Below are 23,932 nucleotides of genomic sequence, written 5' to 3' on the forward strand. Positions count from 1 at the left end.
TTTTTTTTGAAAAGATTATTACAAATTAGGGACGTCAGGCGATTACAATTTTTAATCATAATTAATTGCATGACTTCACTAGTTAACTCAATCAATCAATTTATTTTGTTAATTTTTAAAAGAAAAAATACAATAAAAAGCAATATTCAAATTCCAAGTAAAGCAAAAGAATGAAAGGGGACAGAAAGAAATAAAACTTGTTTTGTCTGCCCCTGATCAACTAAAAAACAAAACAAAAAACTCACGATTGATCACAAATTTTGTATCTGTTCTAAATGTACAATAAAAAAAATTCCTAGGTTTTCACACTCTTGTTAACAAAAGTGGGAAAAAATTTTAAACTAATAGAAATAGTTCAAATTAATTTTTGACGTCTATAGCCGCAATGGCAGTGAATGAGTTAATGTCTTCTTTTTTTTTTTTTTTTTTTCTGGAGAGCTCAGTATTGTTCATTCGGTAATTTTGTCTTCTATTCACTCTTTTGATGGAGGAATATGCTCGGCCCAGTTCAATGGAGCGCGATTAGTCCTGTTAGCCAACTGCACCCGAAGAAAATGTGACATTGCGCAGCCGCTACGCAATTCCGAGTATGTTCTGAAGCTAGAGAGCACTTAAAAAAAACCTGAGTCATCCTGAAGGCTCAAATATTCCTCGACTGACTGCGCAGTGTCACAATGTTTGGAATTTGTCCGTCTGGAGAAGGAACCTGTTGACTTCCCCTCATCGATGAGTCACGAGCAGCAGTTGCATCTGCGCTCCAGTATTTCATTTGTGTCCATGTGCTGTCCATTCATCACTCCAAGCCCTCGCCACCGGTCTGGTACTGGTCTTGACTTGAGCTAGTTTTGAGGATGCAAAACTACTTCTGTCGGAAAGTGGATCCGTAGACTTTGTACTGATTCTCGTACTTGTTGGGATGTTGTCGTCAACTTTGACACCGGCACAAGATTTGATGGTTGTTTGTTTTTGTTTTTTTTCTCCTTTTTTTTTTTCTGGAGAGCTCAGTATTGTTCATTCGGTAATTTTACCGATTTGACATATCATCATCATTGCCCTCTCTTTATTTTTGTTTATTTTTATTTTTTTGTATGTTTTTGTGTATGTGCATGCGTGTGAGTGTGTATTCATTAGTTCACCTAAAACCTATTAAAAAATCCCATACCGTTCACCTAAACCCAACACTTCAGAACCCAGCCAGAGCCGTGAGGCCGTCAGGAGACCCGAGGAAGGATTTGATGGTTCTTGTCGTAAGTAACTTGTAAACATAAGACGTTATGAAGCTGGATCTGGTTCTATTCTTTCGTCGCTAGCATGTTTTTTTCATCTGAGTAAACTTGTCTTCCATAGCCTGAATTGTGTGTAAATTCCAGCTCTGGTCGAGTTCTGGCGGTTGGTCATGAGAAAGCGAGGCTGGTCGGGGGTCAGCAGTCGGTGCTTCATTAGCGCGAGATCACTCGGCAAACTTATTGGCTGTGACAATCTAACGTTGAGATCATTGAAAAGGAGGCCTTTCTTTCCACCTAATCGGGTCTGGAACGCCCCTCCTACTTGCGGGAAGCTTTTCATGCTTCCTTGCTCACTCTGTCACCCTCTCAGTTTTTTTTTCTCCCCCCCCCTCTCTCCCCTGATTCACGCCGGAGCCCTCCCCTCACATTCGTTCTGTGGGTCTCCACCTCTTTCTGAGGATCTGGTGCATGTCTGCCTTCGTCCGGCCACAGCAAGAGACCCTTGGCTCTCTTTGCCTCTGCCCGGCCGGTGATGCAAGCTGCCTGCGGGAGTCGGGCTTGTGAATGCGCGCCGATGTTCCTGCCATGAGCTCAGCTGAGTTTGAACGTGCGTGGAAGAGGTTCCAGCTCTCATGGCTGATTTATTCTGTCAGGAGGAATCCCCGCGGCTCGCCACTTGTTTCCAGCGAAGAGGAATCTTTGCCCAGCGGACTTTTGGAGTCAAGCGGCCAATGAAGTGGATCCATCCAGAGCGAAGTGATGAGCGGTCAGCCAGAGTTGCCGTTCCCGAAGGTGGAAGGCGCTGAAACAGAGACAGAACCAACGCAATTGTGATTGCGCGTGTGCGCGGAGTTTTCTCGCCATGGAGGTCGTCCTCAGCCTGGTAACTGCTGACGCCTCCCCGCCTTCGTCCCCCACCACCGTGAGTCTTCAGGTTCCTTTTCTTCAGGTCTAACATGGACCTCATTTCAGTCACATTAACTCTTTGACTGCCAAAAACGTTAAATAACGTTTAGTAAAATCCTAGGGAGGAGTGCCAAAGACGTTAAAAGACGTTTTTTTTTCAAAACAGAGGTGAAACTAACCATTTTCTATTGTTGATTACTGAAAAACGGAATAAGGTAGAAACAAACTTTTTTTTCTGATGAAAGATGAGAGTCCAATCTTTCATTTGGTATTTCTGTGGACCTTGAAAGATCAGTCAAAATGCTTAAATCGGCTGGCACCCACGGCATCCCTTTTCTGAAAACGTCTGGCAGTCAAAGAGTTAACTAGCACAATGTCGAGAACTCCCAATAAGTTGTACAATCACTTGAACTCATCCACTGCCATTGACGGCTATAGACGTCAAAAATGTATTTGAACTATTTCTATTAGTTTAACATTTTTTTTCCCATTTTTGTTAACAAGAGTATGAAAGCCTAGAATTTTTTTTGTTAATTTACAACAGATATAAAATTTGTGATTAATCATGAGTTAACTAGTGAAGTCATGCAATTAATTACGATAACAAATTGTAATCGCCTGATGCCCTTAATTTTTAATAATCTTTTCTTTTCTTTTTTTTCTTTTAATTTTCAATCATCTTTTGTTTTTTTGTTTTTTTTAGAAAAGATTATTAACTCTTTGACTGCCAAGCGTTTTCAGAAAAGGGATGCCGTGGGTGCCAGCTGATTTAAGCATTTTGACTGATCTTTCAAGGTCCACAGAAAATGTTGTGTTTGGACTATGGAAACACACATACTACCAAATGAAAGATTGAACTCTCATCTTTCACCACAGCTGGCCAAGGCTTTCTTCCACCTGTTTCCGTACTGTCATCCTTCATCAGAAAAAAAAAGGTTGTTTCTACCTTGTTCCGTTTTTCAGTAATCAACAATAGAAAATGGTTAGTTTCACCTAAATGCTCTGTTTTGGACCAAAATACGGAGAAATCAAGCTTTTTGTGAAACGATATTATTTCATGCACTCTAGTGAATTTCACAATTTGAATTACAATTTGTTATCGTAATTAATCGCATGACTTTACTCGTTAACTCACGATTAATCACAAATTTTATATCTGTTCTAATACAATTAAAAAATTCTAGGTTTTCATACTCTTGTTAACAAAAGTAGGAAGAAATGTTAAACTAATAGAAATAGTTCAAATACATTTTTGACGTCTATAGCCGTCAATGGCAGTGAATGAGTTAAAGGGGAAGTCGACCCCCAAAAATATTCTTGACAATAATATGTTCTATGCAGCCACACTAGTCTAAATATGGTATTTTGGTTAATATCGTGTTAGTGGAAAATGAGTTAAGCAGCAAAATCCTGCCGTTTTTACTCAATATCAGACGGCGTCCATTTTGCCATTTGCTGTCGAGTGCCAATGACATATCTGGTATCAGGTAACAACCAATCAGAGCTCATCTTCAGAAAACAGGTGAGCTGTGATTGGTCGTTGCCTGAGCCCTGAGCAACTGTGATGTCATGGATTAAAACGGCTATATTTAGCTTCATAATTTATATTCCACAAATGTAATACAGTATTAATCAGAATGTCATATTTAGACTAGTTAGGACACATTATATATTATTGTCAAGAAATGTGCAAGGTTGATTTCCCCTTTAAGCTGACAACATAAAATGTGTGTGCGTGTGTGAGTAAAATGGCGCATTATCCGGCATCACATGGGATTATGTAAATTTCCAGATCGAATGAATGGGATTCATTGTTACCCCCTTTGGATCCCCTTAAAGGGACAAAAGCGGATTTTGACGTTCAAGATGTTTATTATGTGACATGTTTGAGCGCAGCTTGTGTGGGAACTGAACCACGTGCAACAGGGGTCACAGAAGGGGGGGGGGTGATTGAATGTGGCATGGCTTGGTAAAATGTTTAGAATTTTGGATTATTATTTTTTTGAGTAGCTTTGACAATCACAATGTTACGTCTGAGATCACACTTTTGATCTCTAATTGATCTAAATATTGGTCCAGTTGAACCGGCAGTACTTTCATAATGCTGTCATCCAGCTGTGTTAACCTCCTGATCCTCAGATAGTGGGATCAAAGCTCATACCCGTCTAATCAGGAGAGTGAAGTTCATGTCGTCATTCCAAGGAGTCAAAGACACAAGTGGTATAAATGTAGATGACGTGTCGGCAAAAGGCTGAATGACTTTTTCAGTGTGGACGTTTTGAATTGACGCCTGAAGTCGATTAGTCGATTCTGATCTGTACCAGTATAAATGATGGTGACATAAGGCTGGAATAGAGGTGGGGTGCAGAATTGTTGGATGGGATCATGCTCTCATCTTGACCTGTCAATCGGCTGCTTGACTGACATTTCAGGAATGCTTGAGGAATGCGTGGCTTCACAACCAACAAGGTACAGTGCCGTGGTTTGCAGTCTTCTGTGCAAATTTGCAGAAGTGGGCACTCCCGTCGTTATATCGGCCCGTCATTGACTGATGGCCACCTTGTGGCGAGTCCTTCCGCAGTTTCAGCAAGTGCTTAACTCATTCACTGCCATTGACGGTTATAGACGTCAAATATTCATTTGAACTATTTCTATTAGTTTTAACATTTTTTCCCACTTTTGTTAACAGATGTATGAAAACCTAGAATTTTTTTTTACTGTTCATTTACAACAGATATAAAATGTGTGATTAATTGTGAGTTAACTCGTAAAGTCATGCAACTAATTATGATTTTAATTGCCCGACGTTTCAAATTTTTAATTGTAATTAATCGCATGACTTAAATAGTTAACTCACGATTAATCATAAATTTGATATCGGTTGTAAATGTACAAAAAAAATAAAAAATCTAGGTTTTCATACTCCTGTTAACAAAAGTGGGAAAAAATGCCACTCTTGTGAGGCGCTCCCCCTAGTGGCCTGCCAAGTAATTGCTCAATAAGTAATGAACAATGGAGCCGTTATAGGGGCTGTTTATTAACTACAAATATCGCAATACTTGCGTAGGCGTATCGATAATCTATCGGTAGACAAAGTATCACGATTTATCGGAATATCGATATATCATCACTAGGGGTGTGCCAAAAAATCGATTCTTACAAGAATCGCGATTCTCATTTAGTACGATTCAAAATTGATTTTATTTAAATTATTTTGTACTGCCTTGCCTTTGTCTGTGTGTGCCTTTATTTGGAGCGCTGTTCATGTTGTACCTGATTTGGCCACTTAGGGGCAGTGTGGTCCCACGTGGTCTGATACACTGTTAAGTTGTAGACACATTAGAGAGTAGAAGGAAAAAGTCACGATCAAGTTATTCCAATAAAAGCAGTTTTGTTTTTTTGCAGTGTGGAGCCGTTCTTTTGAGTGATAAAAGTGCCGCGAGTAGCGTGCTAATTAGCATTGGCGAGTCAGACTGGAGTAGATCATCACATTTCCTTGCAAATCATTGTCAATCAAACCATTTCGAATCAAAATCGTTCTCAGCCGAAAATCGATTCTGAATCGAATCGTAGGCCCAAAAATCGGAATTGAATCGAATCGTGAGACATTCAAAGATTCCCACCCCTAATCGTCACACTCCTAGTGTCTACATGGCTTTTTCGGCTCATCCAGAAGAAAAAGCGCGTTGCCGTGGTTAAAAGTAGCTAATGTTGGATCGCATGTCTAGTTTCTCCCAAAGTTGCTTGATAGGGTTGATGTCAGGGTTTTTAATTTTTTTCTTCCTCCTCTCACCATGCCGTAGTGAATGTTTGTGTCTTGGGAGAGGATAAAGGGACTTCCGTGCCATCATCTATTTTCTGAACCGGTCGTGCCAGTGGCAACGCGGACACAAGCTCTTCTGCAAGTTTATCCTTCTTGATAGCGATAGCGCCAATACAGCTTAAGTGCGGACCTGCGTTGTCCCTCTCAGGCCAAGTGAAGTGTCAGCCGCTCTAATCAGCTTTTCTGGGATCACAGGCTGTTGCGCAACCTGGCCTGCAAGCAGGTGGACCCAGTTTGGATCCAGTTTCAAGCGAAAGGGGCCACGGGGCAAAAGAAAAAGTCCAGTCGTATCTCTTTTGGTTTTGTCTGACCGATAACATCTTATCAGCTCAGCTCAGCCCCCCCCCCAGCCCGCCCCCTCCAGATAAAGCGACACTTACACGCCCTCAGCCCGCAGTGATGGAGTGCTTGTCATGCCGACATGTTTGCCTCCCTCTCTGGCTCCTACTCACCAGTTTTGATGACACATGCACAATTTATCATGTCACTGATATCACGGTGAGGGAGCGTGATGATGATGAAGCTGGTGATGAAGTTTGTTTTCTATATGAGCTGCAACGAGGTCACGGAAAGCACCTGAATTGCTTCCATTCCTTCCGTCGCATGACCTCATCATCAGCTGACATGAGTGACGCCGGCGGTCCTGGTCCGTTCGGGTCGGCAGGCCTTTCTTATCGTTGCGTCTTGCACCTCGATCGGCAGCAACTAACTTGTCCTTTGCCCTCCTTATCTGCAGGGTGACGTCTGTCAGAGGGCAATCGTTGCAAAAACTGCCTTTGAAAAACAAAAACAAAAAAAACACAAGGACAAAAGCCATGAAAAAAAGTCATTGAAGGGAAAGTCATGAAATTATTTAACTCAGCCACTGCCATTGACGTTTTTTTAGTTTAACATTTTTTCCCATTTTTGTTAACAAGAGTATGAAAGCCTAGAATTGTTTTGGGTACATTTAGAACAGACATAAAATTTGTGATTAATCGTGAGTTAACTAGTGAAGTCATGCGATTAATTACGATTAAAAAAAAAAATCGCCTGATGCCCTGAATTTTTAATATTTACTTTTAATTCTTTTTTCTTTTAATTCTTAATTATTGTATTTTTTTCTTAAAAAAGATTATAAAAAAATTAGGGGCGTAATCGCATGACTTCACTAGTTAACTCACGATTAATCACAAATTTTATATCTGTTCTAATAAAGTAAAAAATTCTAGGTTTTCATACTTTTGTTAACAAAAGTGGGAAAAAATGTTAAACTAATATAAATAGTTCAAATAAATTTTTGACGTTTATAGGTGTCAATGGAAGTAAATGAGTTAAGTATTAAGATTTCAAAGGAAAAAAAAAGCTTGAAGCAAGTGAAAAACTCTTACGCTAAAACTTCCGGCTATAAATTCGCAAAGGTTGTATCGAGGCTGGACTAGATTTGTTTTTTAAATCCTCTTCTTTATTTCATTCAACCTTTGACCTGCTGACTGACATTCCCTACAGACCCGACACGTGTTTGTCATGTCACCTGCTCAAAACAATTTGCTGCCATTTGACTTTTTTCTGTATTCACAGACTGCTAAATAATCTCTCACCCCAACACACACACGCACGCACACAGACACTTGTCTTTGTATTATCGTGGGGACATCTCATTGACATAATGCATTTCCTAGCCCCTTACCCTAACCCCAACCATCACAAATAATTGCCTAACCACAACCCTTGAACTAACCCCAACCATTACGCAATTCAAACCTAAACTCTAAAACCAAGTCTTCACCCTCAAAAAGTGGTCTCAAGTTACGGGGCCCTCCAAAATGGCCCCACAAGGACAAGTGGGCCCGACAAGTCTGTAAAATCCCGGGCTTGGTATTAATAGGTTTGTTTCTGGTCAAGGCGAACAGGTGGTGCCGTGAGCTGTCGCTTGTCGGTCGCGTGCCGCACTGGCGCTATTTTTGAGTCACGACGTCGGCAAGAGGGTTGCACGATGATTCCATTGACTGTGCTGTGTATGCAAAGTGATTGCTAGATGTCCCGTTCTCTTTTTTTCTTTATATGCTGTATTATTTTGGTGTCATTTAATTTGTTCAAAGCTACCGATGAATAGTCAAATCTGGTATGTAACCCTCAAGGAATGTCCCTGAAGTTACGCATGTGAAAGACGTCCAACTGGTTTCGCTTGTCAGCCGGTGTCCCCCCCCCCCCCCCCCCCCACATGACAGAGTGGCAGTGAGTTGATTTGGTCTCAAAGAGCATCCACTGCTGTCAGGCTTCCTTTGATTCAAACCTTCATCACTTCGTCATTTGTATAGTATTGGTGTTTTTTTGAATGGTGTTGAGATGCTATCGGCGCTCTTAAGATGTGGATGAATTGGGATGAATCACTATTTAAAGTTAAAGTATTATCACACCCACCTAAGTGGGGCGGAATTCATTCTCAGCATTTGACCCAACCTGAGGGAGCGGTGAGCAGCAGCAGGGGCTGCGCTCGGGAATCATTTGGTGATCTAACCCTCCAATTCCAACCCCTTAATGATGAATGTCAAGCAGGGCGGCAATGGGTCCCATTTTTTATAGTCTTTGGTATGACCCGGCAAGGGATTGTACCCACAATCTCCCAGTCTCAGGGCGGACACTCCACCACTAGACCACTGATCTGGTTTGAAGGGAAGGTAGCAAATGCCTGGCCCGCCATTCACAATCTCATTTTGCTCCCCGAATTCCTCACAACAGGAAGCAGTGGACCAGTTGTGTCGTGAGCTAATTCCCTTAGTATGCAGCACAATAAATTTCCATGCAAACAGACATAAGTATGTTCTGGATCCATTTTTTGATGCTACCTGCTGTCAAAAGATTTTTGTTTTTGGTAGGGACTTTTGTTTATTGCGTCATCCTCATTCTTTCACCTTTTTTTTTTCCTTTCAAGGCAAACAGGTGCAGACACTTTTCTAAAGAGTCATCAAATTTCAATAGACGGCAAAAATTTATTTGAACTATTTCTATTAGTTTAACATTTTTTTCCCATTTTTGTTAACAAAAGTATGAAAGCCTAGAATTTTTTTTGGTATATTTAGAACAGACATAAAATTTGTGATTAATCGTGAGTTAACTAGTGAAGTCATGCGAATAATTACGATGAAAAAAACTATTCGCCTGATGCCCTGAATTTTTAATAATATTTTCTTCGAATTCTTTTTCTTTTAATTCTTAATTACTTTATTTTTTTTCTTAGAAAAGATTATAAAAAATTACATCCTCATTCTTTCACCTTTTTTTTCCCCTTTCAAGGAGTGTCCCTTCAAAGGCAAACAGGTGCAGACTCTTTTCTAAAGAGTCATCAAAATTCAATAGACGGCAAAAATTTATTTGAACTATTTCTATTAGTTTAACATTTTTTCCCATTTTTTGTTAACAAAAGTATGAAAGCCTAGAATTTTTTTGGTACATTTAGAACAGACATAAAATTTGTGATTAATCGTGAGTTAACTAGTGAAGTCATGCGAATAATTACGATGGAAAAAATTATTCGCCTGATGCCCTGAATTTTTAATAATATTTTCTTTTAATTCTTTTTTCTTTTAATTCTTAATTTTTTTTTTCTTAGAAAAGATTATAAAAAATTACCATCCTCATTCTTTCACCTCCCCCCCCCCCCTTTCAAGGAGTGTCCCTTCAAAGGCAAACAGGTGCAGAAACTTTTCTAAAGAGTCATCAAATTTCAATAGACGGCAAAAATTTATTTGAACTATTTCTATTAGTTTAACATATTTTCCCATTTTTGTTAACAAAAGTATGAAAGCCTAGAATTTTTTTTGGTACATTTAGAACAGACATAAAATTTGTGATTAATCGTGAGTTAACTACTGAAGTCATGCGAATAATTACGATGAAAAAAATTATTCGCCTGATGCCCTGAATTTTTAATAATATTTTCTTTTAATTCTTTTTTCTTTTAATTCTTAATTTATTTTATTTAAAAAAAATACCATCCTCATTCTCCCCCCCCTTTTCAAGGAGCGTCCCTTCAAAGGCAAACAGGTGCAGACACTTTTCTAAAGAGTCATCAAATTTCAGGGCATTTTTTTTTCCCCTGTCAAATTTGACCCGAACTGTTACATAAAGGTCAAATCAGGCCGTACTGCCTTCAAGATGATGTCACTCTCCGGGCTGTGGGGGCGGGGCCGGAATTGATTGACAGGGGCGGGTTTTGGCTGTGTGACTGCGCGCTAAGCTCGGCTTGAGTTTCACAACTTTCACAACCAAATGAGCGAGTCGGGCTGGAGCGGACGCCGGTCCTGTCCATCATGCGGATAGACGGGTGGACAGACAGACTCACAGTTAGTCAAGACAGACAGCGAGCTGTCAAGAAGGGTCAGGCCAGGCTCATGAAGACGAGCGGACGCTGACGTCGCGGCTTTGTCAGCTTGTCGGTGCGTCTGGATGAAAGCAAGCGCTCGTTTCGTGTTTTGGCTGAAATGCACTGGGAGCAGATCGTGCGTTTGGGCAACGGAAAGGTGAGCCAGCCCAGCAAACTTGACGTCCAAACGGGAAGCTCGCATCCTTGTCGAGCGTCGGCTGACTTGAAAGCGATCGAGTCGTGCGCATGTTTACTCGCCTTTGATTTCGGCAACGCTTTTCACAGATGATCGACTCACAAAGTGCCTCACAAAAATTACAAATATTATTAATACACAATAAAATTCGAACAGTTGCCTTCCTGGAAAGCCTGTCTTAAGAAACGTGTACGTACTAAGCAAAAGGAAGTGCGTTCCCATTTTGCGCGTGTGAGCAGGAATTCCCATGCAAGCGCTGTAAGTGCGACAATAAATCAGGTGCACTACGGGAAATGCTCTACCTTCAACCTACTCCCAAAATGGAGTATTATCATTATTATAGCCTACTCATCAATTTGTACCAGCGACATTTCAAGTGACGGCAGGACAATCAAATGGCTTCCTGTGAGTACATCAGCTTTGTGTGCAACATAAAAAAGTCATTTTGTAAGTTTACATCGAGACAAGATCATGTGTATTCGGTGCAAGTGGAACCTTAACTCTTTGACTGCCAGACGTTTTCAGAAACGGGATGTCGCCAGTGCCAGCCGATTTAAGCATTTTGACTGATCTTTCAAGGTCCACAGAAAATGTTGTGTTTGGACTATGGAAACACACATACTACCAAATGAAAGATTGGACTCTCATCTTTCATCAGAAAAAAAAGTTTGTTTCTACCTTATTCCGTTCTTCAGTAATCAACAATAGAAAATGGTTAGTTTCACCGAAATGCTCTGTTTTGAAACAAAAAGCGGAGAAAAAGAGCTTTTTGTGAAACGATGTTATTTCATGCACTCTAGTGAATTTTACACTAATTTTTGTCCATGAATGATGCCACAAACACCTAAATAGTGCCTTACTTCTGTAATACACCACCACCAACAATGAAAAAGTGTTTTTAGATTGCAAAATACGTTTATTTCCATTCAACAGTGTAACAATTTGACAAAACAATTTCGCAAACTATTTACAGATGTGTGCAACTGTGGTATTATTTACAATTATGTGGATGTTTCAAATACAGATTTTCTTTTTTGTAACACTGCCCTGCGTGCAAGGAGACGGAGCAGGATTTGCACAACAGATACGTTTCACTTCGATTGCCCCTTTCGCGTGCAGACATTACACTTTCTTGACGGCCTTTTTTTCGGGGAATAGCAAGTAGCAGACTGTACCCACTCCTCCGATGAATATGCATTGGACTCGGGGTACTCTTCGTCGTCCGATTGAACGTCCGCCTGAGCGTGCTCGGTTGTGCTCCGCGTTTTCCGGTGTTAGCATCGCTACCCGGTGAACCTTTATGACGTCGTCATAGCCTTCGCGTCAACGCTTGCAACTTCAGCGTCAACCTCGGAGTCACCATCATCATCATCGATGATGATCATCGCCGTCATCGATGTGCTCTTTAGCGTTGGTCGATGCCTTTCGTCTTTGAAAAAAATTCCCAAGTGTGAGCTGCTTGCAATCGGTCGCCATTGTTCGCTTCTTCAGCCATCTAGCTCCGCCTCACGTCTTCCACTGCCGCGTCAACGCTTCCAACCTCGGAGTCACCATCAGCATCATCGATGATGATCATCGTCGTCATCAATGTGCTCTTTAGCGTTGGTCGATGCTTTTCGTCTTTGAAAAAAACTGCTCGAGCGTGAGCCGCTTGCAACCGGTCGCCATGTTCTCTTCCCTTCCCCAGCCATTGTCCCCTCTAGCTCCGCCTCACGTCTTCTACTGACGCCTACCCAATCTTGTCAAAAGAGAGTCATTGCTGCCATCTAGGGGCCAAAAATAGTCATTAGGCTAACTAGATCTGCTTGAAACTTTCACCACAGCTGGCCAAGGCTTTCCTCCACCCGTTTCCAAAAAAATAAAAATTGGATGACGTCTTTTAACGTCATTGGCGGCCCTCCGTAGGTTTTTACTTGACGTCTTTTAACGTCCATGGCAGTCAAAGAGTTAAGTTGCAAACCGTTCGAATTGGTTCTGTAACAATGCCCACCCCCCCCCCCCCCCAAAAAAAAAACAAGTGAATGGACATGCAATTTGTTTGTTCCAGCCAAAAACTAAATTAACTTGAGGGGGAAAAAAAGGGGAGTTGGAAACTTATTTACTCCTCCTTATATTATGCACTATTCAAATTGCTCTTTTATGCAAGTTGAAGAGTGGACGCAGAATGTGTACTTGTGTGCAGGAAGAACAACTAACTTGGGAAGCTAATGGCGGAGCTTTCTCCAAGTGCTGTAAATAAAGTCACGAAAAGATACAAACCGGTTAAGGCCGGCCGTTTCTTGACAATTTTTTTTTTTTACTTTTCATTGCAAAGGTTAAACACAACAAAAATGTTGATGAGACTTCTAAAAGTTGACCGCAAGTGGCTTTTTCAACTTCTCACTTTCCAGATGACTTTTTTGCAGAAAAGCAGAACCTTCTTCTGAGTCTGTCAGCAAAAAAACTAAAATAAAAAAATCCTCTTGAAGTCCTCTTTTGCTCCGCGTGACTCTCACACTCTTTTCCTGTGCGTTGTTGACAGATCGAGCGGTCGGAGGTGAGCGGTTTAAGCTCGACTCCCCCAGCCATCGACTCCGCGTCGGAGGATGCCGCTGCGGATCCTCAGCGCACCAAGCAGGCCATCGGCCAGCTGCAGCAGAAAATCCTCAAACTCACCGAACAGATCAAGATCGAGCAGACGGCCCGAGACGACAATGTTGCCGAGTACCTCAAACTGGCCAACAATGCCGACAAACAGCAAAGCATGCGCATTAAACAGGTCAGATTAAGTCCACAAATCAGAAACTTGATTTATTTTCAGTAGTCAGAAGATATTTGTGTCGAATTTTACTTTAAAAACATATTTTGCCACTTGCTGTGGACTGAGAATAACATCACATGTTCAGTTCAGCTCAGGGCTCAGGTAACGACAAACCATGGCTCAGTTTGCGGATGTCACATGACCAAACCCAGAAAACAGGTGAGCCGTAATCTGTGATGTCATTTTCAGCAAGGGGCAAAATGTGTTTTTTTAAAAGTATTGTACTAGACAAAATAACTTTTTATTGCTGAAAATGGCTAAATGAGACAAGTATCCCTTCAGCCTTCCACCTTTTTATTTTTAATTTTTTTTTAATTTTGTAATTATTATTTTTTCTTTATTTTTTTCTGGAGAGCTCAGTATTGTTCATTCGGTAATTTTACCGATTTGACATGTCATCATCATTGCTCTCTCTTAGTTATTTTTTTTTTTAAATTTTTTAAATTTTATATATATATATATATTTTTTTTTTTTTTTTGTATGTGGGTGTGTATGTGCGTGTATGTATTCATTAGTTCACCTAAAACCTATTAAAAAATCCCATACCGTTCACCTAAACCGAACAATCAGAACCCAGCCAGAGCCGTGAGGCCGTCAGCCTTCCACCTTGTAGAGAGCTTAATATGCACAACTCTCAAAAAGTTGGGGAATGTTTCAAGATTTTGGACCCTTTTCAGGTGAACTTAATTGGACCTCCTCCCAACTTGACATCGCGCACATCTGACTGTCCAGTTACTTTTTGCAGAAATTTCGGCAAAATTCACAACAGCTATTAAACCCACACAAATTTCCAAGCACGTTTGCCTTTCTGTGACTCTGATGACACTCAAGGCGGACATTATTACTTGATTTGGGAATCAGTTCAAAAGCTGACCTGTCAAGGTTATAGTTGATTCTAGTCCCCTACTTTTGACGAGTCGAGTATTTGAAATTTGAAGTGTTGTTGTGGCCGGCAGGTCTTTGAGAAAAAGAACCAGAAGTCGGCGCAGAGCATCCAGCACCTGCAGCGGAAACTGGACCACTACCACCGCAAGCTGCGCGAAGCGGAGCACAACGGAATCCCTCGGCAACCCAAGGACGTCCTCCGGGACATGCAGCAAGGCTTGAAGGACGTGGGCGCCAAAGTGACGGGCTTCAGCGAGGGCGTGGTGGGCAGCGTCAAGGGAGGCCTGTCCAGCTTCTCCCACGCCACGCACTCGGCCGCCGGGGCCGTGGCCTCCAAACCGCGGGAGATCGCGTCGCTCATCCGCAACAAGTTCGGCAGCGCCGACAACATCGCGTCTCTCAAAGACTCGCTGGACGAGCCCTCGGGGGAAGAAGGCGTGGGCGTCGCCGGCCGCCACCTCCAGTCCAGTCCCAAGTACAGCAGCGAGGACGACTGCTCCAGCGCCACTTCCGGCTCGGCGGGGGCCAACAGCACGACGGGGGCGCCCGGCGGCCCCCCCAGCTCCAGGGGGAACACGCTGGAAAGGGCTCACGCCTCCGGCTTGGACCTGTTGCTGCAGGAGGTCCGGGAGCTGAGGGAGGGCCAGGGCAGGCTGGAGGAGAGTCTGGATGACTTGAAGAGTCACTATCAGCGAGACTACACGCTCGTCATGCAGGCGCTGCAGGAGGAACGATTCAGGTAAGCGCCTTGCCGGAGAACTCGCTCATTGAAAAACCTCCAAACTTTAGAAGGTACAGTAATCCTTCCTGCCCAGGCTGATAAATGACCTTACCGTGGCACGCCCCTCCCCGCCTACTAAATGCGACAAGAAGCCCCCTCCGACATTTACCGGTCAAGATGAGCTTAAGTGCATACACATGAACTCCAAAAACGTTTAATAACGGTTACTAAAATCCAAATGAATGCCGCCTAAAACGTTAATTGACGTTTACTTACGTTTCTTTCCCCCACAATGGGCAGTGCAACGTGTTGTGCAGCGCTGCCTGGTCAATGGGTTTGTGAAATCAAAAACACCCACTAACTATGGCCAGCAGATGGCAGCATTGTATCTCTTTTCAATGTTCTGCCAGTGTATGCAATTGCAGTGAAACAGATTGGTATGATTTAATAGAACGTTTTCAAGAATGACGTGAATATTCAAACCCTTAAATCTTAATCTCTTAATCTAAATCTTAACATTAAATCTTAATTCACAGAGCGTCACTAAACAAAAAATATTTATGTCAAAGTCTTCAATAAATGTCACCCAAATTACCTATTTTCGAATGATGATTACTAAAGAACACAATAAGGTAGAAACATACTTTTTTTTATAATGAAAGAATGTAACGCGATCTTTCATTTGGTACCCAGCATGTTTATGTAGTCAAAGTACAGAATATTCTGTTTGCCTTGAAAGATGAGTTAAAATGCTTGAAATCGTTAGTGGTATCTTCACTCCTTTTTTTTTTTCTTGCTTTTGGATAACCACGCAATGCATCACCGGGAGCTCGATTGCTATGTTTGTCCACAGCAAAACTCACGTGCCGACGCAAACATGACGTTTACTAAGTCATGCGGGCGTGGTTTACGGTAAGGTCGATTCCTAGATTGGTGCTGACTGCACGTCACGCGTGTTCCGTCTGACTTGATTATCACGAAACACGATGCAGTGACCATTTCTCGTCTTAGTGCTGCTGCATTTTTGCTGCATTTTGTAGAAAAGTGCGATTTCCTTTGTAGGCCTTACAATTGCAGTCCTGAAAATGCAGATTTGATTAGTTCAAGAAGCTGTTTAATTTAGGATTTTTTTAATTGTTGTACCTATTTTTGGAGTTAATTTCTTTTCATGTTGTTTTTGAGTGACCTGTTGCCAACCGTCGACATTTGTTGCCAGTAACCTTTTAGATTTTGAATTGAAACTGAAAAGCTTGACAAGAATGTTGAGAACTTGGCCCCGACAGTTTTATTTTTCCCATAATTTTAAATTCCAAGATGGCCGCCATGCTCAGGTGACTGTTTTGATTTTGGAGGGCCTCTAGAGGGAGCCACTTGTACAAATTGTGCCACACTTGACGGCTCTTCCTTTTGTGATTGAATGATGGTGCCAAAAGAAGATGTACTCATTGAAATCTGGAGTCGGCATTGCTGAGTTGTCACTGGTCAGCCATCTTATGTCAGGCGGCTGCTTTGGTGCGCTGTGCTGTAGTCGGTGGTAAGATGGATGATTTACCCACTTAAATACTCGTAACTTGCTGAATTCTTGATGGATTTACAAATGGATTGGTTTATTACAATCCTTAATAATTTGGCTATGATTTAGGTTCAATGTTTCAAAAGCAGATTTTTTTTTTTTAAACGCGCCATAGTTGTTTGTGTCATATCCAACAACAAAAATGAAAATCAGTTAAGAATTTGGGCGAGATGAGCATTTCTGCAGTTATTACAGAGTCTGTGCGCCATTGACTGTAATGTTATGAGTAATCGAGCAGCCCTGTCCCAAGATGGACGCCCTGTGACAACGTTACTTCTCTTTGGCTCACAGTGCGCATGAGCCATTTAGTGTTCTTCTAGATATCAGTGGCTATACTAGTCGACATGTTTTTCCAATTTCCAAGTGACTTCTGTCCGTCAGTGCCTCATGTCACACAGGCGCCCTGATTGGACCATTTTATCAGCAGCTGAGTTAGCATGTCCTAATCAGCTCAGCGCTTGAATTAGGCGGCGGCTGCGTTCCGCTTGTAATGCGTGTGCTTCTTAAAGCTCGTTACACCCCAACGTGCGCGCGTGTTCGCAGGTGTGAACGCTTGGAGGAGCAGCTGAACGACCTGACAGAGCTTCACCAGAACGAGATCATCAACCTGAAGCAGGAGCTGGCCAGCATGGAGGAGAAGATCGCCTACCAGTCGTACGAGAGGGCGCGAGACATTCAGGTTGGTCTCGTCAGTTGTTTGGAAACACTTCACCAAAATGCCAAATTGGAGCCCTGAAAAAAAAAAAACGGAGTTCAAACTGAAGGATTTGCTTTCATAGAACGTTTGCTGCGAGTATAGTGAAAGTGCGTGACAGACTTGTCTATAGCACCGGAACCTGACTTTTGGATTCAAGTTTGTGAAAACGCATTTAAAATGACAAAACACACAAATTTACAACTTATCCAATATAAAATTATTCACAGAACATACATTACTCAATATATGATGAAGAAAATGGGACTCTCAGACTCCGACATTTGTCTCCAATGCTTACAAAACACTACAGACACTTATGTTCATGCTTTATGGTTATGTACTCCGGTTATGTATTTCTGGACTAAAGTCTTAGAAAAACTTTCCGCTATTTTGGACTGTAGGATACCTTTATCTCCAAACTTGTCTTTGCTAGGTGACCTAACAACAACTGACTTACCACATAAACAATTTCAATCTACACTTGTAGCCCTTACTATTGCTAAAAAAACAATTCTTGTTAACTGGAAAAATAAACAAACTCTGAATATCGACCAATGGTCTAACCTCCTCATAAATCACATTTTAATGGAAAAAATATCTGCCTCAAATAAAAACCAAATATCAAAATTTATAGAAACATGGTCTACGTATATAGAATTTTTTAACCTAATTCCGGTTACTTAATTCTGTCTGTTAGCGAGAGCCAGTACATCGTGATAACTTACATTGATGTTTCTGCATTTGGCAATTTATTATTATATTATATTATTAGTATGGGATTTTTTTTAATGGGCTTTAGGTGAACTGATGAATACACACACGCTCGCACGCACACACAAACACATACACATACTCACCCACATACAAAAAAAAAATATATATATATATATATGTGTATATGTATATATATATGTATATATATTTAAAAAAAAAAACATTTATTAAATTTTTTTTAATTGATTTGTTTGTTTGTTTTAAAAAAAAAATGAGAGCAATGATGATGTCAAATCGAATGAACAATACTGAGCTCTCCTGAAAAGAAAAAAATAAAAAAAATAAAAAAAAATAGTGAAAGTGCGTGAATGGTCGTCAGAGGTGCCCTGTGATTGTCCAGGGCGTATTCCACCTTGAGCCCAAAGTCAGCCAGTATTGGCTGAGGCCTTACCGGTGGCCATGACAACTTGGAAAAGAAAAAAAAATGTCGTCATTGCTCCTCTCCTTTTGTTTTTTGAAACGGTGCATGTTGTACTCTAACTCTGTCAAAATTGGTCTTGTATTATGTGGTGATGTAAAACAAAACGGGGACAGAAGACTCCGTGCATTAATGTATTCCCCATCCATGGACTTAATTAAGAGAGTGTTTGTTGTCGGTTATGTGAATGATTGACTTGAATTCTCAATCGAACATGAATAAACACAAATGAGGAATATTTTCACTTATCAGAAAATTTCGCATTTCATGTGACATAAGAGTCTACATAGAACATTAAAAAATATATGCATTGTCTAGTTTTGAATTTGATGTTTGCAACACGTTTCCAAAAAGCTGCGACAGGGTGACTTTGAAGAATGCTCCAAAAACCAGTTTGGAACATTCCACAGGTGAGCAGCTTCATAGGAAACGGGTGATATCATCTTAACTCGTTCACTGCCATTGACGGCTATAGACGTCAAAAATTCATTTGAACTATTTTAGTAATTTTTTAATTAGTTTGAAAATGTGTTCCCATTTTTGTTAACAAGAGTATAAAAACCTATAATTTTTTTCTTGTACATTTAGAACAGATATAGAATGTGTGATTAGTTAACTAGTGAAGTCATGCGATTAATTATGATTAAAAAGTGTAATCGCCTGACGCCCCTAATTTGTAATAATCTTTTCTTAAAAAAAAGAAAGAAAAGAAAATATTAAAAGTAAAAATAAGATTACTTTTTTTTTACGAAAAAACAAAAGATTATTAAAAATTAGGGGCGTCTGGCGATTAAATATTTTCGTATTTAATCGCATGACTTCACTGGTTAACTCACGATTAATCACAAATTTGATATCTGTTCTAAATGTACAATATTTTTTTCTAGGTTTTCATACTCTTGCTAACAAAAGTGGGGAAAAAAATGTTAAACTAATAGAAATAGTTCAAATGAATTTTTGACGTCTATAGCCGTCAATGGCAGTGAATGAGTTAATAATTGCCAACTGTGAAGCCCTTTCAGATTTTTGGGGGATTAAGCCAGGATTATAGAAATACGTTTGACTTCACTTCACTTGACTTGATTGGGTATTGGCTATTTAACTCTTTGACTGCCAGACGTTTTCAGAAACGGGATGTCGCCAGTGCCAGCCGATTTAAGCATTTTGACTGATCTTTCAAGGGCCACAGAAAATGTTGTGTTTGGACTATGGAAACACACATACTACCAAATGAAAGATTGAACTCTCATCTTTCATCAGAAAAAAAAGTTTGTTTCTACCTTATTCCTTTCTTCAGTAATCAACAATAGAAAATGGTTAGTTTCACCGAAATGCTCTGTTTTGAAACAAAAACGATGAAACGATGTTATTTCATGCACTCTAGTGAATTGTACACTTCTTTTTGTCCATGAATGATGCCACAAACACCTAAATAGTGCTTTACTTCTGTAAAACGCTTTCACCAACAATGAAAAAGTGTTTTTTGGTTGCAAAATACGTTTATTTCCATTCAACAGTGTAACAATTTGACAAAACAATTTTGCAAACTATTTACAAATGTGTGCAACTGTGGTACTATTTACAATTATGTGGATGTTTCAAATACAGTTTTTCTTTTTGTAACGCTCCCACGCGTGCAAGGAGACGCAGCAGGATTTGCACAACAGATTAGTTTCACTTGCGATGGCTCTTTTCGCATGCAGACGTTACACTTTCTTGATGGCCTTTTTTTCCGGGGAATAGCAAGTAGCAGACTGTACCCACTCCTCCGATGAATATGCATTGGACTCGGGGCACTCTTCGTCGTCCGATTGAACGTCCGCCTGAGCGTGCTCGGTTGTGCTGTGCGTTTTCCGGTGTTAGCATCGCTAGCCGGTGAACCTTTTATGACGTCGTCATAGCCGCCGCGTCAACGCTTGCAACTTCAGCGTCAACCTCGGAGTCACCATCATCATCGATGATGATCATCGTCGTCATCAATGTGCTCTTTAGCGTTGGTCGATGCCTTTCGTCTTTGAAAAAAATTCCCAAGTGTGAGCTGCTTGAAACCGGTCGCCATTGTTAGCTTCTTCAGCCATCTAGCTCCGCCTCACGTCTTCTACTGCCGCGTCAATGCTTCCAACCTCGGAGTCACCATCATCATCATCGATGATGATCATCGTCGTCATCAATGTGCTCTTTAGCGTTGGTCGATGCTTTTCGTCTTTGAAAAAAACTGCTCGAGCGTGAGCCGCTTGCAACCGGTCGCCATGTTCTCTTCCCTTCCCCAGCCATTGTCCCCTCTAGCTCCGCCTCACGTGTTCTACTGACGCCTACCCAATCTTGTCAAGAGTCATTGCTGCCATCTAGGGGCCAAAAATAGTCATTAGGCTAACTAGATCTGCTTGAAACTTTCACCACAGCTGCCCAAGGCTTCCCTCCACCCGTTTCAAAAAAAATAAAAATTGGATGACGTATTTTAACGTCATTGGCGGCCCTCCGTAGGTTTTTACTTGACGTCTTTTAACGTCCATGGCAGTCAAAGAGTTAAAAAAAAGAAAAAAAAGAAAAAGTCATCTGTACTTGTACTCGTGTACGCAGGAAATGTCAGCGCGTCTGAGCTTTGTGGGCTTTAGTCTGAGCCGTTTTGTGAATGTGTTTGCGCAGGAGGCGCTGGAGGCGTGTCAGACGCGAATTTCCAAGATGGAGCTGCAGCAGCAGCAGCAGCAGGTGGTGCAGTTGGAGGGTCTGGAAAACGCCACGGCCAGGACGCTGCTGGGCAAACTCATCAACGTGCTGCTGGCCCTGATGGCCGTCCTCCTGGTCTTCGTGTCCACCGTGGCCAACTGTGTGGTGCCTCTGATGAAGACGCGCTCGCGCTCCCTCTCCACCCTCCTGCTGCTCATCCTCTCCGCCTTCCTGTGGAGGAACTGGGACGCGCTCTCGGGTTACGCGCAACGAGCCCTGCGGCCCCCGGGATGACCGACCGCCGCTGCGTGTGTTTCATTGCTCACGGCAGGTGACGAAAGCCGAGCGGTCGCACGGCAAGTTTGGCGAGAGACCCGCGAGAGTGGCTCGGCCCGCGCCGTAAATTCAGATGAGCTCGCCGTCGACTCTGTGACGACGAACCCGAGTCCAGGATGGATGGGACTGTTTACAGTTTTTCAAATCAACTCTTGTGTTGAAATCCCTCACATAACACAGCCTTGTACTGTTGTTGTTTTATTTCTTGATCGGAATCAATATTTGTCATGAAGTTTATTTTATTGAGCACCATGTAGCATCGGGGAGGATTTTAGTCAAACGTGCGGTGGACTGCCTTTGAAAACGCCGCACTAGGTCGACATCAACCAGAACCTCAAAAAGTTTTATTTGCTGTGTGCTTCTTCAACAATTGTGGTCACAAACTTTTCATTCCCTTTTCAAACAAAGCCGTTTGTGAATTCGACTTGAGGAGCCAAGGCCAGGCTTGCTCGCTCGCCAGATCAAACGACATCTGCTCATTGTCAAACGTCTGTGAAATGAAGACAAATGACACGTGTCGTTCAGTACATGACAAACGGATGAGTAAAAGCAATTCCGCTTTCAAAATTGGCTGATCTGAGAGCGCTGGTGCTCATTGAGCTCCATCTCAGATATGCCGTGAGGCTGATGCTGCTGTTTTGTATCCATGGCGTGACGTTTCTTTACTGTCAGTTCCCTTTAAATCTGCCCATTTTGGAGCGCAGCCTTTTCATCGCACATTCTCCTGCTTCTTATCTCTGCGCTCATCCTGCAGTGGCAAACTCGAGTCAAGCCAGGCCTGCCCCACAGGCGGCTGGGGACAACCAGGAGCTCTGTCATGAGTGGCTACGCCATCTTTGAAAGGGATGGGGTATAAGGTTTGAATTATGAATTGGACTTGTGTGCGTGTGTGAAGTTGTTTGGTGGGCCAGAATGCAAAGTCGTCCGCCCTGTGTTCCACGTGGACGAGCTGTAACCTTGTTCTGGAAGATGAATTCTCACGGTATTTGTGAGTTCACAAAGAATCTATCTTGTAACCGAGCCCGTGCTTCGGACCAATCACAAAGCTACAATGTGTTTGGGGGCGGGATATGCAGCTGTGACAAAAGTGCTGAAGCTGTGGGGAAACAACATGGCGACGCCGGTGGACAAATGCATGGGCGCTGCAATTAATTGTGTTCTTGCAGAATTACTCAATTTCCTTTTGCAAGAAGAGAAGAACAGTGAGAGTTGCTTTGTGCATTTTTATCGTGCTTTTTTTCCCCCCTCTACAACGACATTAACCTCCATTACCCTAAATGTTTGGTCAAAACCGAATTTTTGGTAGACGTGCACAAGTTCGTGCACCAACCAATCAGCTTGAAGTATTGCCCAGAATGTCCCGCCTTTCACGAGCAAATCACAGTGGAGCAGTCCCAGATGATTTTGTGAAGAACTCCCTAGAGTGAATCACAACGTCAATCTGGATATTGCCAGGTTAGACGAACTGTACGCTGCACTTTAGCACTCGATCGGACGACGTTGGATGGCTCCGGTCGTCCGCAGAACCTCCCGAGGAGGCCGCTCAGGTTGGAATCACGTGATGGCAGAATCCATCTCGATTCCATCACAGTAATGGGAAATTTTCCGTTTTAGCCAATTTGTGAGCGAGCTGTGTTGTTTGACCTCAGCCTGACCTTGATGTTGGTTTACGTGATAAACCGCTCCAGTGCCTTCTTGATCTGCTTTTCCAAGTGTGGAATCAATAAAAAATGCATTCCTGGCTATATTGTGCTTTTTTTTTCTTGTTCAAGTCTGCTCTGTGTTGCTTTAATCAAATCCTGTTGGTGTGTGTGTGTCTGTAAGGATGCACATACAACCTTTGTCATGTGGCCATTGTCATGTGGCCACACGATGACGCTGTTGAGCCTTAATTGGGCCTGAGCCTTAAACACCGGCGTAGAAAGTTGAAGTCAATCTGAATATGATGGGAAATGAAGGCAGGGGAGATGGGGTGGGCGTCTGTGGTTATCATGAAGGACACAGGTTGTCGTGGAAATCCCGTCAGTACGAACTTAGACAAAAATTCATACATATTAATATACATATATAAGTCGGTGACCGTCGGCGGGGTGTGCACTTGATACTATTCAGGGTGCCCTTAAAATTGGGGCTGTCGCGGTATTTCCCCAAATGGGAAAGTAACCAACCCGTGTTGCTATTCGCGACGTGTGTTGAAACGATTTGCATCTTTCCATTCTAATGCGCGAGCATATGCGCGAGCCGTCCACAGACAACAAAAAAACAGAAAACCTTGAGTGGGAGCGCATGTGTTTTGGTTGAATATTTATGAGTGTGGAGCCAGCACGAGAAGCGTCAACAAGTGGGAAGGTGCGCTCGTGTCACGCGGCCATCTGCTTGCACTTTCACGGCTTTTTACTGGGATCGATTAACGCTCGGATGTGCTCAACTTATCTGTGCGTGGGGATGTCGACCCCGTGACCTGTCATTAACCTCAAGACGAGCGGAATCAGTCGGACCATTGAGTGGGCTCTTGTCTGGGGGTCACAACTGGCCAATGACGATCAAGTGACAAGTGAGACTGC

The 23,932-nt window shown here is 42.1% G+C and overlaps 1 protein-coding gene across 4 annotated transcripts in view; it reads left to right on the forward strand.

The window, feature by feature from the left end:
• The window catches only part of tmcc1a (transmembrane and coiled-coil domain family 1a), a 36,761-nt gene extending 13,648 nt beyond the window's left edge, over positions 1-23,113 (forward strand). For 2 of the 4 annotated variants that reach the window (XM_077571347.1, XM_077571357.1), the window contains exons 4-7: positions 13,018-13,254; positions 14,254-14,921; positions 17,020-17,155; positions 21,012-23,113. In XM_077571347.1, coding sequence (XP_077427473.1) covers positions 13,018-13,254; positions 14,254-14,921; positions 17,020-17,155; positions 21,012-21,326 — 1,356 coding nt within the window. In that variant the 3' untranslated portion in view covers positions 21,327-23,113. Of the gene's footprint in view, positions 1-1,879; positions 2,149-10,143; positions 10,458-13,017; positions 13,255-14,253; positions 14,922-17,019; positions 17,156-21,011 lie in introns of those variants that run through there. The other 2 variants (XM_077571366.1, XM_077571374.1) reach the window with 2 other exon arrangements.
• Positions 23,114-23,932: the final 819 nt, after the last annotated feature.

Source organism: Vanacampus margaritifer, chromosome 1, assembly GCF_051991255.1.
Source record: "Vanacampus margaritifer isolate UIUO_Vmar chromosome 1, RoL_Vmar_1.0, whole genome shotgun sequence".
Lineage (NCBI taxonomy): Eukaryota > Metazoa > Chordata > Actinopteri > Syngnathiformes > Syngnathidae > Vanacampus > Vanacampus margaritifer.